At 44.9% G+C, this 13,384-nt stretch overlaps 3 protein-coding genes across 3 annotated transcripts in view; 2 read left to right on the top strand and 1 right to left on the bottom strand.

The window, feature by feature from the left end:
• Window positions 1-7,367, top strand: part of LYSMD1 (LysM, putative peptidoglycan-binding, domain containing 1) — a 10,065-nt gene extending 2,698 nt beyond the window's left edge. Inside the window, exons 2-3 of the mRNA XM_014528658.1 lie at window positions 5,442-5,806; window positions 6,214-7,367. Coding sequence (XP_014384144.1) covers window positions 5,442-5,806; window positions 6,214-6,352 — 504 coding nt within the window. The 3' untranslated portion in view covers window positions 6,353-7,367. The remainder of the gene's footprint in view (window positions 1-5,441; window positions 5,807-6,213) is intronic.
• The window catches only part of SEMA6C (sema domain, transmembrane domain (TM), and cytoplasmic domain, (semaphorin) 6C), a 23,424-nt gene continuing 16,383 nt past the window's right edge, over window positions 6,344-13,384 (top strand). Inside the window, exon 1 of the mRNA XM_014528651.1 lies at window positions 6,344-6,419. The gene's annotated coding sequence lies outside the window, so the exon portion shown is untranslated. The remainder of the gene's footprint in view (window positions 6,420-13,384) is intronic.
• Window positions 7,464-10,595, bottom strand: TNFAIP8L2 (tumor necrosis factor, alpha-induced protein 8-like 2). Its single transcript, XM_005880583.2, has 2 exons — window positions 10,320-10,595; window positions 7,464-8,401 (listed from the first exon to the last, which is right to left on the bottom strand). Exon 2 carries the CDS (start codon window positions 8,394-8,396, stop codon window positions 7,842-7,844), a length of 555 nt encoding a protein of 184 aa, XP_005880645.1. The 5' UTR covers window positions 8,397-8,401; window positions 10,320-10,595; the 3' UTR covers window positions 7,464-7,841.

Here is a 13,384-nt window from a genome sequence, read left to right as displayed (position 1 = left end):
CAAACAAACAAAAACCAATCTATTAAGCTTTATGTGTTGGGGACTATGCCAGATAGAGATATAAAACTGAAAGAAGGCCCTGGCTGGGTAGCTCAGTTGATTAGAGCATCATCTCGATACATCAAAGTCGTGGGTTCAACGACTTTGTTTAAACTCTAAACAAAGGAAGTCGATATGAAAGTACTGAGCAGCTTCTCTCTACCATCAAAGACTCAGAAGCTGTGCAGAGAGGGGAACTATGCTACTAGTGTTATCAACAATTATTTATTTATTGAGATTTTCTTACAGGCCTGTACCTTTTTGAGTACAGAAAAGCCCCTTAGTCTACTGAAGAAGTCTAGGTTCTGGCCTCATTCTGCTTACTAGCTGAGTGACTGCATAAGTCACTTCCTCTGTCTGGGTCCTCAGTTTCCTCACCATTTGTAAAATGAGGAAGATGTATTAAATAATGATAATCAACTAAGTTGTTACCTATGTATCATGTAAAAAACACGTAGTATGTGCCAAGCTTTAAAAGTTATCTTGTATGATCTTCATAAGACTTTATGAGGTAGATAGGTGTAACTATTTCCATTTAAAGACAAGGAAATTGAGGCTTAGGGAGATAACTTGCCATAGATTACACAGCTAGTCTAATTAGTAGAGCTAGAATTAGGACCGGGGTCATCTCACTCTAAAATCCTCACTTTGTACTGCTCTGTTAAACTAACTAGATTCTAATGGCCTTTCTAGCTTGAAAAGACCGGCTTGATGGGTTAGGACTCCTCTGGGCTTTGGCCTTGGTTGCATCCTTTTTTTAAAAAAAAAATATTTGTATTGATTTCAGAAAGGAAAGGAGAGAGAGAGATAGAAACATCAATGATGAGAGGGAATCTTCTATCGACTGCCACCTGCACACCCCACACTGGGGAATCGAGCCCAAAACCTGGGCTTATGCCCTGACCGGGAATTGAACCATGACCTCCTGGTTCATAGGTTGATGCTCAACCACTGTGCCATGCCAGCTGGGCGGTCACATCCTTTTTTAAGAATGGCTCATGGCTCAGTGATTGAGCATCAACCTATAAACCAGTAGGCCACATGCCTGGGTTGTGGGCTCGATCCCCAGTGGGGGTTGTGCAGGAGGCAGCCTATCAATGATTCTTTCCCCTCATTGATGTTTCTATCTCTTTCTCCCTCTCCCTTCCTCTCTGAAATCAATAAAAAAGATATATATATTTTTTAATAAAATAAAAAATAATGGAGCCCTAGCTGATTTGGCTCAGTGGAGAGAGCGTCAGCCTGCAGACTAAAGGGTCCCAGGTTCAATTCTGGCCAAAGGCACATGCCTGGTATGAGAGCTTGATCCCCTCCAGTGGGGGACATGAAGGAGGCAGCCAATCAATGATTCTCTGTCATTGATGTTTCTATTTCTCTAAGTCTCTCCCTTCCTCTCTGAAATCAATAAAACTATATATATATTTAAAAAATAAAAAAATAATGGAATATGTTACCTGACCCAGAGGAGTCATAAGCCATCATGTGCCCTGACCGGGAATCGAATCTTGATCTCCTGGGTCATAGGTCGATGCTCAACCACTGAGCCACACCAGTTGGGCTGATGCTATTAATTTTTCCTAGCTAGTATCATAGGTCCCTTCTAGCTCTAAGATATTATATTACTGTAAATTTTCTGTGGCTTTTGTTATTTCCCAGAAGTACCATATAAGAGGACATATTCCATTCTTTTGTGTTTGTTTTTTTAAATATATTTATTGATTATCATGCCCAGGTTGCAGGCTTGATACCCAGTAGGGGGCATGCAGGAGGCAGCTGATAAATGAATCTCTCTCATCATTGATATTTCTATCTCTCCCTCTCCCTTCCTCTCTGAAATAAATAAAAATATTTTTTTAATTAATGTCATCAAAACACTTGGCAAAGTCAAAGTACAGAACTGCAAGCCAATTTTAACTTTTTTTATTCTTTAGATTAATCTGGTTTTATTTTTAAACACATCATAGCATACGATTTTTTAGTCAAGTTTTTATAATAGTTTTCCCCCAGGGTGGAAACAGCTTAGATATTTGACAGACATAAAAAATACGATTTCCTAAACTGATGCCAATATGGGATGAATTTTTAGTACAACTGGCTGCCTGGCCTCTGATAATAAAATACTGACATACTGTATCTGTGATTTCTCTATTTTATGATCGAGTTTAATCATAAAGCATTAATGAGCCTCTGCTGTGTGCCAAGTTTGTGATGTTGAGGAGCACCTTAGAGATACAGAGACTGCAAGTCACCATTCCTACCTTTAAAGGACTCACAGAGTTTGAGCAAATATGCAAAGAGGTGAATAACAATATAATAGGGCAGGCATTATTACAACCATACTTACAGTATGGGAGCCCTGAGGAAGGTAACGCAAAGGAAGTCAGAGTTGATAAGCAGACATTTTTCAGGCAGAGAAGGGGATAGTGGAGAAGCCTTTCAGGCAGATAAAGACACAAAAGTGTAAAAGATCATGATATACTAAAGGCCCAATGCACAAAATTCGTGCACAAAATTTGTGCAGGGGGCTGGGCCCTTGCAGCCCCAGCTGCCTTTCGGCCACGCCCATTGGTCATTCCAGAAGGTCATTCTGCCATCCGGAATGCATATTAGCATATTAGCTTTCAGTGTAAAAGATCATGATATACTAAAGGCCCAATGCACGAAATTCGTGCACAAAATTTGTGCAGGGGGCTCGGCCCTTGCAGCCCCAGCTGCCTTGCGGCCACACCCACTGGTCATTCCGGAAGGTCATTCTGCCGTCTGGTCTAATTAGCATATTAGCTCTTTATTATATAGGATTCAAAGAAAAATGAGAAGTTCAGGATGGCAAAATATGTAGGTGGCAGAAGAAGAGAGATGAAGCTAGACATTATGGGAGCTAGATTGAGGATGCCCTTGAATGCTAATTTGTATTTTAACTGAGCCAATGAGGAGCCAGAGGGAGTTTATAAGTAGGGTAATGAGTTGATCAGATTAATTTTTTGAGAAAGATAGATGTGCCCTGGCTTATGTGGCTCAGTTGATTGGAGTGCCGTCCTGTGCACCAGAAGGTCTCTGGTTTGATTCCCAGTCAGGGCACATACCTAGGTTTCAGGCCTGATCACATTGATATTTCTGTCCCTCTTTCCCTTCCTCCCTCTCTTAAAAAGAAGCAGAAGAATAAAGATAGATGTCAGCAAGGTGAAGGATGAGTAGAAAGACCAATTAAACTTTCAGTACTCAGATGAGAAGTATTAAGGCTTGTTCTAAAGCAGTGGTTCTCAACCTGTGGGTCGCGACCCCTTTGGCGGTCGAACGACCCTTTCACAGGGGTCACCTAAGACCATCCTACATATCAGATATTTACATTATGATTCATAACAGTAGCAACATGACAGTTATGAAGTAGCAACGAAAATAATTTTATGGTTGGGTCACAACATGAGGAACTGTATTTAAAGGGCCAGAAGGTTGAGAACCACTGTCTAAAGTGATGGCAGAAGACTGAAGATTAAACCAGATATGAGAGGCCACATGGGTATGGGTGATGAAAGAAAAGTATGAGTTAAGAGTGACATTGATATTTCTACCTTGGGAGGCAGGTAGATAGATGGTGATGCCAGTCACCATGTTCAGTGATAAATAAGTAGGTACTAAGTAAATATTTGGTCAGTGAAATTAATATTGTAGTGTGGAATATTCCCAGAAGGAGTAAAAGGGCCCTAGCTCTGTCATTAACTTGCTAGATAATCTTAGGCAAGTAACTTAATCTCCCTGAGCCTCAGTTCCTTCATCTTTAATAGAAGTTCTCAAAGTGAGATCCAGGGACCCCTAGGGGTCCCTGAAACCCTTCAGGGATCCACAAGGTCAAAACTTTTTTCATAGTAATAATGAGATTTTATATGCCTTTTTCATTCTCATTCTCATGAGCGTACTGTTTTCAAGAGGTTACATCACATGTGAATCAGGGGAATTTCATCTTATTGTAATCAGCTAGGAACAGTATATACAACTAGCTGAAACTGTTGAGATACAATTTTAATTAAATTAAAAAACTGAATTTTAAAAAAAGAGGCTACATCATGTGATATTTAAAGAGATTGAATGTAGAGACAGATACGAGAATCCTGTTGTATTCTATTAAGTCAGATATTAAGGTGATTTGCAAAAATGTAAAACAGTGCCTCTCCTAGCTACATTTTTGTTGTTTTGGAAAATATAGTTATTTTTCTTAAAATATTTATGTTAACATGTAATGGGTTTATTATTTTTAAATAAATACATGTTCTTAAACTTTTGCAGTTTTTCTTTTTAGAGAGTGGAAGGGAAGAGATAGACAAAGAGAAACACTGATGTGAGAGAGACACATAAATTGGTTGCCTCCCATATGCCCCCAACCAGAGCCAGGAGCCTGCAACCGAGGTATGTGCCCTTGACTGGAATTGAACCTGGGACCCTTCAGTCCACAGGCTGATGCTCTATACCAGCGGTTCTCAACCTGTGGGTCGCGACCCCTTTGGCGGTTGAATGACCCTTTCACAAGGGTATCCTGCATATCAGATATTTACATTACGATTCATAACAGTAGCAACATTACAGTTATGAAGTAGCAACGAAAATAATTTTATGGTTGGGTCACAACATGAGGAACTGTATTTAAAGGGCCAGAAGGTTGAGAACCACTGCTCTATACACTGAGCCAAACCAGCTAGGGCATAAACTTTTTCAGTTTTAATTTATAATACCTTAAATATTGATAGCTATCATCCACATAAAGAAAAGCTTTTTTCCTCATAAGTTTTTTAAAATCCTCACCCAAGGATATATTTATTGAGGGAGAGAGAGAAACACTAATGGACTATATCCGGTACGCGCCCCAATCCGGGGTTGAACTCGCAACCTAGGTATGTTCCCTGACCTGGAATTGAACCCACAACGTTTTGGTGAACAGGATGATGTTTCAACCAACAGAGCCACTCAGGCAGGGCTTTCCTCAATAATTTTTAAAAATGTAAAAGGATCCTATGACCAAAAGACATGAAAACCACTGATCAATAAGATAGGACTAAGATCAGCCCCTTGTACTTTAGTTTGATTGTTATAGGGTCTCTTGATAAGAGATAAGACTCTAATCCCTTTTTAAACAAATGTATGTAATCCTTTCCCAAGAATATGTTTTTCATTGATTTTAGAGAGAGAGGAAGGGAGAGGAGGAGAAATGAGGAGAGAAACATTGGTGTGAGAGAAACATCAATGGGCTGCCTACTGTATGTACCCCGACCTGGGATTGAACCTGTGACCCTCCAACCAACTGAGCCACACCCGCCACGGCTACACAATCACTGTTAAAGGCATTAAATGCTATACAAATATAACATGTATCTTTATTACTGTCATTAATTGTGGTGACTATTTTTTTAAAGATGGAACAGATTAAACGTGCAAACCGCCTTTATACTAATGACTCCATCTTCCTGAAGAAAACCCTCTACATCCCCATCCTGACAGAGCCCAGAGACCTGTTCAATGGTTTGGATTCTGAGGAAGAGAAAGATGGAGAGGAAGAGATGCAGCCAAGTAAGGCTGAAGTTTGGCCACACTCAGCTGAGCAGAAGACACAGCAGACAGGCTCAGGACGTGCCAATGTTAAAGTCCTTTCCACACCTGGCCAGGAACCCCCCACTCCCATCCATGACCTCTCTGCCTCTGATTTCCTTAAGAAGCTTGATTCACAGATCAGCCTGTCAAAGAAGGCTGCTGCCCAGAAACTGAGAAAAGGGGAAAGTGGGTGAGTCTTAATGGTTCCTTTTAAGCCCCTTCACCGACTTCTCTGTTCTTCTAGGCTTACCTTACCAGATACACAAGTAAGTAAGCACAGTGTCCGCAGAAGCAAGGGGAATCCTTTCCTCCAGTGGCCCCAGGGCAGTGAGCAGAGCCAGTGGCTGCTGGAATGGGTAGAGGCAGTGGGGAAGGGTTTTGTGTTCTCACTGGAGTAAAATAGTTGACTGTTCTTACTGCTCTGATGATCCATGAAGGAGCAGTAGGACTAGGACTTATCCGGAAGACATTGAGACTCCATCTAGACCAGCTTGGATGTATTAGGAAAGGAGGCAGCTTCCCACGTGCCTCATCATTGGCCTATTCTCAGGCTCTTCCCTTGACCTGTCACTCTTTCTCCCCTTTCCTCATTTGCAGGGTACCTGGGGAGGAGTCAGGTCTTCACCGCAGCTCCCCTCGGATGCAGCAACGAGCAGTCCTAGGTCCCGTGCCACTGACCCGGACCTCTCGAATCCAGACACTTCGAGACCAGGAGGATGAAATCTTCAAACTCTGATGTCTCCAGAACTGATTGAGAGAAGCAAGATGGTGAAGGAGCAACTTGAGGGGGAGAGGAGCCTGAGGTGAGGCTCAAGAACATGGCTTCCCGGCCCACCTGCCTCCCTCCTGCCCAGCCTCATGTCTCATCAAGAGCTCCTTGGCCTGAGGCAGTTTTATTGGCAAGAGTAGGGGGTGGGGAATAGACCCCTTCTCAGTTCTGGGGTTGAATCTAGAGCTGTCCTTTAGATTCAAAGGTTCTTTTTACATCCCTGCTGCCTTTCCCATCCCTTTCACCATTCCTTGGCCTTAGAACAGGAGGCAGGTGACTCCCTCAGGCCCTAACTTCTTCCCCATCTCCAACTATGTTACCTAATTTATTTGGTGCTATATTGAAGTAATATTTATTTGCTGTATTTTGTTCTTTCCCACTCTTAGCTGAAAATGGGATTTTTATAGCCATGGTGTGAGGGAAACCCAGGAACACTGAGCCAGTAACTGCTGGCTGCCCACCTTTTTAGCCAAGCATGTTATTGAGGGTGGGGCAATCCGTGATCTAACCCTCAAAGTAAAGAATTTGGATTTAGTCTTGACTAACCAATTCACTACAACTCTTTCACAACTCTTTCTCTGAGGAAAAAAAACAGTGATGTAGGTACCGGAACTATTCAATTCACCTACTAACCTGCGCCTCTGTTCAGCCTGTGTGGCTAAGGGATGGAAGAAGAATTGCCTTGGAGTTCGAAGCGGAGAACAGTTGTGGGAGTGTAACAAACAGTTCCTATTTGTTATACTCCCTCCCCATCAGAGCCTGTTGCTGTATGCCTTGCTCCTCACTGAATATTTATTTGCAATTTGTAGCACTGATCTGCGGTACAGTTTTTAAGCAGAAGTAGGCAAGGGAACCCCAATGATACTGAAATACGCCTGAGTGTCCTGTGTGCAAAGGCGAGTGGTGAGATAAGTGGTGTTAAATACCATCATGATGATCATCAGATATAAGAAACTGGAGAGATTAAACATTGAGCCCTGTGCATGTTTTAGTAGTTTTATTTCCCCTGTGAGACTCTCCCCTGCCCTAGTCGCTCTTCCTGTACTCTGGGACAGAGCCCCTGGTGTCTGTCCTGGCTCTGCCTAGAACCGCAGGTCTAGGATGTCTCAAAGCAACCCCTTCCCCCCTCTGTCTTTAGTGTCCCCAGAGGGGTTCACAGGGGAAGGGGCTTCCCTGTTTCAAACATCCCTTATGGAGGAAATAAGAGATCCAAATTTCACTTCCTCTTTTCATGCAGCTTTGTTTCTTGCCCAGGGGCTGGTGTGGGAGAGAGGCCTCATTGCTTCTTCCCCACCAGCCATTTGGGGTAGGGGGATTGGAGTCAAAAGCATTCCTGGGGAAGACTGGAGCCGGAGGACTGAAAAGCGTTAGTGCAGATGAGCAGAGTTAGAGAGCCCATTCATTGTTGCGTTCTCAGCCAGCCGTTTAGTCACGATCACGGTGGAATGTGCTGGGTTCAGAGCTTTCCCTCATCCAGCAACTTCCTGAGCCCATCACAGATCTTGCCAAGGTGCTGAGTGAAGTCAGGCCCGTAGAGGGCCGTGAGCAGGCCTGGGTCAGAGAAGTGGTCGAACACGTGGCGGATGCGGCCGTGTGACTTGGGTGTGAGGTGGTGCTGCACCAGCGCCAGCAGTATGTCCCGGCACTCGGTCAGCAGGCTGGCCAGCACCGCGGCCTCGAAAGTGAAGTCCACCTCGCCAAAGCTGAGCGCCGTCATGGCGCCCTGCCGCAGTTTTTGGCGAAAGCTGGCAGCCAGGGCCAGCTCACTGGGGCTAAAGCAGCCACTGCGGTGCAGCACGGCCACCTTGACAGCCACCTTGATGAGGTCCTTGATGACCCGCTGGGCCTGGGACCGGCTTTGCGTGTACTCTTTGGACACACGGTAGAGCTCATCTAGCACCTCGCTGCTTGTCTCGTCGATGAAGAGATGAGCCACAGACCGACCGGCCATCTTACTCAGTAGCTTCTTCTCCGCTTGCAGTGCCAGACTCTTTGAGCTGAAGGACTCCATGGCTCCTGGAGGAGGAGGTGGGGGCGGGGGTATGCGGTCAGTCAGAAGAAAGGCCACAGGCTTCCTTAGAAAGAGAGAAATAGCTTTTCCCCTTTCTGTCTCTTATTTGGTTTCTATCTCATCAGCATCTTTGCTTGTCATATTTTCCCCCTGGGCCCCTCAGTCCCCAATGCCTTGTTCCTATTTTTTCCCTTTACTGCTGTAAGAAATCTTCTTTTGTTTTTAAATATATTTCTATTGATTTCAGAGAGGAAGGGAGAGGGGGAGAGATAGAAACATCAATGATGAGAAAGGATCATTGATAGGCTACTCCCTGCACACCCCAGACTGGGGATTGAGTCCGTAGCCCGCGCATGTGCCCTTGACTGGAATCAAACCCGGGACCCTTCAGTCCGCAGGCTAATACCCTATCTACTGGGCCAAACCAGCCAGGGCTGTAAGAAATCTTGATCTCTAAGGCAGCCTAGAGGAGCAGAATAGCTTTGGCTGGAGGAATGAGGGCACACACACACACACACACACACACAGAGGAGGCTAGCCCACCTCAAGTTAAGTTTTAAGGGGAAGCAGGCTATGTCTGCTACAGTGGAGATGATAAGGCTTACCTGGCAAAGAATTCTCCCAGCTACCATTTTGGACACTGACCATGTGCCATATATCTGTGAGGTGTAGGTATTTCTATCCTTGTTTTATAGCTGAGCAAACGGAAGCTTCATTAAATCATTTACCCAAGATCAAACACTACTGTTTTTCTGACTCCAAAAGCCCATGTCAACCAGTGTGATATACTGCCTTTAAATAAGTGAGAAATATGGGGCCCCAGGAGTCTTGATAAAAATAATAACTAATATTTATTGAGACCCTACTATGTGCCAAGTGCTTTATGTGAATGATCTCAGTCTTCCCAACCCTTTGTAAGATAGACATCCCGATTTTACAATGAGAAAACTGAAGCCAAGTGAAATTAAGCAACTTGGCCTAAGTCACTAGCAAACGATAAAAAGGGGCCTCAAACCAAATAATCCAAAGAAACTTCCTTCCCTGGAAGGCTGTCCAGGCTGTTGAAGCACACAGAGGAAGCATGAGAAGCAAGCACCCCAGTGGGGGCAGGCAGTACTAGAGGTCTAGTCTTCTGCTGGACCTGAACTGGGACCCTCCTGGTGACCCATCAGCTGCAAATGTCCAGGGTGCTCGCCCCGTGGTCTTTGCCTGGGGTTGTTCTGGTTGTTTTGCTTCTTACTTCCCCCTCCCCTGTTCTGCAGGATGTGGCTGTGACCGCAGTGAGGAGCAGCCTCACCCTCTCCCCCAAACCAATATGGGAGTCTGAAGAGTCAGGCAAGATGGGTACCTGGAGGGTGGGGGGTTCTCCTCCAGCCGAGCCAGTCCAAGGGGACCCTGGAACCTCGCTTTGTCCCTGCCTTTGTTGGGGGCTTTCTGAACCATGTTCCACAGCCAGGAGAGGAGATTGCTCCATTTGGGCCTTCCTTCCTCCTTGGCCTTCCTGTTACCCAGCCCTCAGTTGCCCCCGTTGCCATCTCACGTTTGGTCCACTGTCCTCTCCCTCTCTCCCTGTTTCTGTCTCACTTTTTCTCTTGCCTGGGACCTGCCCTATGATCCTCCGGCCAGGCTCTTCCTCTGGCCCTTACATTTACCTCCATGGCTCCCAAGATTGCCTTGCACCCCTCAGTACTCTGTCAGACACACACACCTCCACCCTCAGGCCTCAGCCCTGCCCCAACCCATCCCAAACCATGTCTGTCTTGCCCCAGGGAAAACTGAGCTGGACCCCTCCACTGGAGACCCAAGAATGCTATCGGGTTAGTCTCACAATCTGGAAAGATCAGGCTGACAGAGCCAGGACTCTTCTGTCACCTTCACCCCTAAAGCCTACCAGTCCCTTGCCAGTCATTGCCAGTCCCTCACCTGCTGTGCACTGGGTGCCAGTCTTGCCTTGGATGTTCCGGAAGAGCTGACTGAATGGAGAAGCTCCAAAGTGAGAGGCCCTTTGGCCTGGCCCCACCCCTCAAGCCCCGCCTACCTACTCTCAGCTCAACCTCCGGTTCTTCATACAGTCACCAAGAAAGTTTATGGCCCAAGAGCCTCCTAGAAGTATGACATAGGTCAAAAGGAATAGCACTCTGTAGGAAATAGTCTTGATTCTTATTTGTTTTTTTCTAATATATTTTCATTGATTTCAGAGAATAAGGGAGAGGGAGAGAGAGATGGAAATATCAATGATGAGAGAGAATCATTGATTGGCTACCTTCTGCACACCCCACACTGAGGATCAAACCCACAACTCGAGGATGTGCCCTTGACCAGAATCAAATCTGGGACCCTTCAGTCTGCAAGCCGACGCTCCATCCACTGAGCCAAACTGGCTAGTCTTGATTCTTTGAGGTGATAAGGAGGGATTACATAAACCCTGTTCTCAAATGGTCTGCTTGTTTCTTTGCTTGCTGCCCAATTCCTTGAAATCTTGTAAAGTACAAATGGCTGGGGTGTGCAGTCAATGGAGAACGTTCTGAAGATTGAGCTGAACTTAAGCTGGAGATTCCAGAGGCAAGACAGCGACCAGCAGACTTGAGTGTGCTCCTGGCGTCTCCAGGGATGGGTAGGCCCGTGGAGCAGTATTATCATGAGCATATGCTTCCAGCGCCTGGCTGAGTTAGGGTGGCACGGACTGTCCCTCCCTTAATACTTGAGAGAGGGAGGTGCTAGGGCCAGGGCTGCCAAACCAGATCTGACCAGCAGGTGTCAGCACAGGATCAAACCACTGGAAGAAACAAGCCTACCATGTACTTTGTAGCTGCTAAAGAAATTTTAAAAATGAAGGGCCCTGCCAGCATTGCTCCGTGGTTGAGCATTGACCCATGAAGCAGGAGGTCACGGTTTGATTCCAGGTCAGGGCATAGGCCTGGGTTGCAGGCTTGATCCCCAGTGTGGGGCGTGCAGGAGGCACCCAATCAACGATTCTTTCCCATCATTGATGTTTCTATCTCTCTCCCTCTCCCTCTCTAAAATCAATAAAAAAAAATTTTTTTTTAAATGAAGGAAAGTCAGAGTTCCTAAATGAGGCAAAACTATTTACCATCAAAAACCACGCAGCCCGCCCTAACCGGTTTGGCTCAGTGGACAGAGCGTTGGCCTGTGGACTGAAGGGTCCCAGGTTTGATTCCAATCATGGGCATATACCTTGGTTGCAGGCACATCCCCAGTGGGGAGTATGCAGGAGGCAGCTGATCGATGTTTTTTTCTTATCGATGTTTCTAACTCTCTATCCCTCTCCCTTCCTCTCTGTAAAAAAAAAAAAAAATCAATAAAATATATTTTTTAAAAATTAATTTTTTTAGCTCAGTTGGTTAGAGCATTGTCCCAATATGCCAAGGTTGCAGGTTCGATCACATACAAGAAGCAATCAATGAATGCATAATAAGTGGAACAAGAAATCTCTCTCACTCCTCCTTTCTCTCAAATCAATAAGAAATTATGAGAGTAGAGAGAAATTTAGGGTATTTTTTATAGGGCGAAAGAAGCAGACTTAGAAGGATGGGTACTATTTAATAGGCAGATATGAGGAAGAAGTGCTTCCCAGACGATGGGGATAAGTATAAGTCATACAGCGAATACAGTAAAGATAATATGAGGCATACGCAGGAAGCGGTGATTCTGTATGTCTGGAGCATAGGTTCTGAGAGAGAAGTAAAGAAGGAAAAAGACCAGATTATGGAAGGTCTTAAAGCACTTGCTCAAGACTTCAGACTTTTCCCATAGGCAGTAGAGAGGCATTACAGGTTTTCAATCAGGAAAGTGAAATCATTAACTCAGTGGGATTGGGTGAGAGGCTTCAATAAACTTTTAGCTGAGAAAGGGGTATGCTTGAAAAGAAGCTCGCTTAAGCACAGGATGAGTACTAATGAGAGACCTTGGGATTTGGTGATTTTCCCAGAAAGGGGTGCATGCAGAAGGGGAAGGATCGGAAAGTTAGCTGGTTGTGAAAAGTTAAAGGGTAAATTGAATTCAGAAGTCGAGACAGTCAGCATACTGACTCCCAAAACATTGGTCTTCCTCCTTGGAGACAGTGGCTGGGGTCTTGACCTCTTTTTTACTCCCGCCTCTCTGAGTCCAGGGTCCAGAGCTGAGGGTCCTTGATACAATGTGGATGGGGAGTGTTAACTCCTTTAAGGAGTGTGGTGGTAAAGGGATGAAGAGAAATGGAAAGGTAGCTTAAGGGGATGGAAGCTGGACTGAGAGAGGAACTATTTTTAGCTGAGAGTTGAGGACCTTTATAGCTGGAGAGGAGGGAGCAGAAGAGAGGGAGGCTTAGAAAAATGCAAAGGAGAGGGAATGCATGTGGAGCAAGGTGTGGGGCAGATGGAAGTGATTGGACTAAGAGTTCAGAGGAGGGAAATGAGAGGAGAGAACACGGGAACTAGCGTTTATTGATTGAACTTTGCTAGATGTTATGTAATATCTCATTTAATCCTCTGATACCTATATGAGTTAAATGTCAAAATATCCTTCTTGCTAATGAAAAAGACTGAGGCTTAAAGAGGTTGAATAACCTGTCTCCAAATTAGAGGGCTAATAAATGGCAGACTGAGGACTTTGTATGACTCTCAAGCCTATGCTTTTTCCGATAATTGCCTTACAAGGTTATGAGGTAATAACTTCAACCTCATAAGGAATGTGGTAGCATTCTACTCTGATTGCTCTATCAATTCACTGACCACACCACACTCTGGGGACAAGAGTAGATGGCACTACTCAAATCATAGGAATAGTAAAAGTCCTTTTTATTATTATTTTTATTTTTTAAAAATATACTTTTATTGATTTCAGAGAGGAAGGGAGAGGAAGAGAGAGATAGAAACATCAATGATGAGAGGGAATCATTGATTGTCTGCCTTCTGCACATTGGACTGAGCCCACAACCCGGGCATGTGCCCTTGACTGGAATTGAACCTGGGATCTTTCGGTCTGCAGGC

The sequence above is a fragment of the Myotis brandtii genome, unplaced genomic scaffold, assembly GCF_000412655.1.
Source record: "Myotis brandtii unplaced genomic scaffold, ASM41265v1 scaffold643, whole genome shotgun sequence".
Classification (NCBI taxonomy): domain Eukaryota; kingdom Metazoa; phylum Chordata; class Mammalia; order Chiroptera; family Vespertilionidae; genus Myotis; species Myotis brandtii.
Note: the sequence above shows the minus strand (reverse complement) of the source record. Positions and strands in the feature narration are given on the sequence as shown.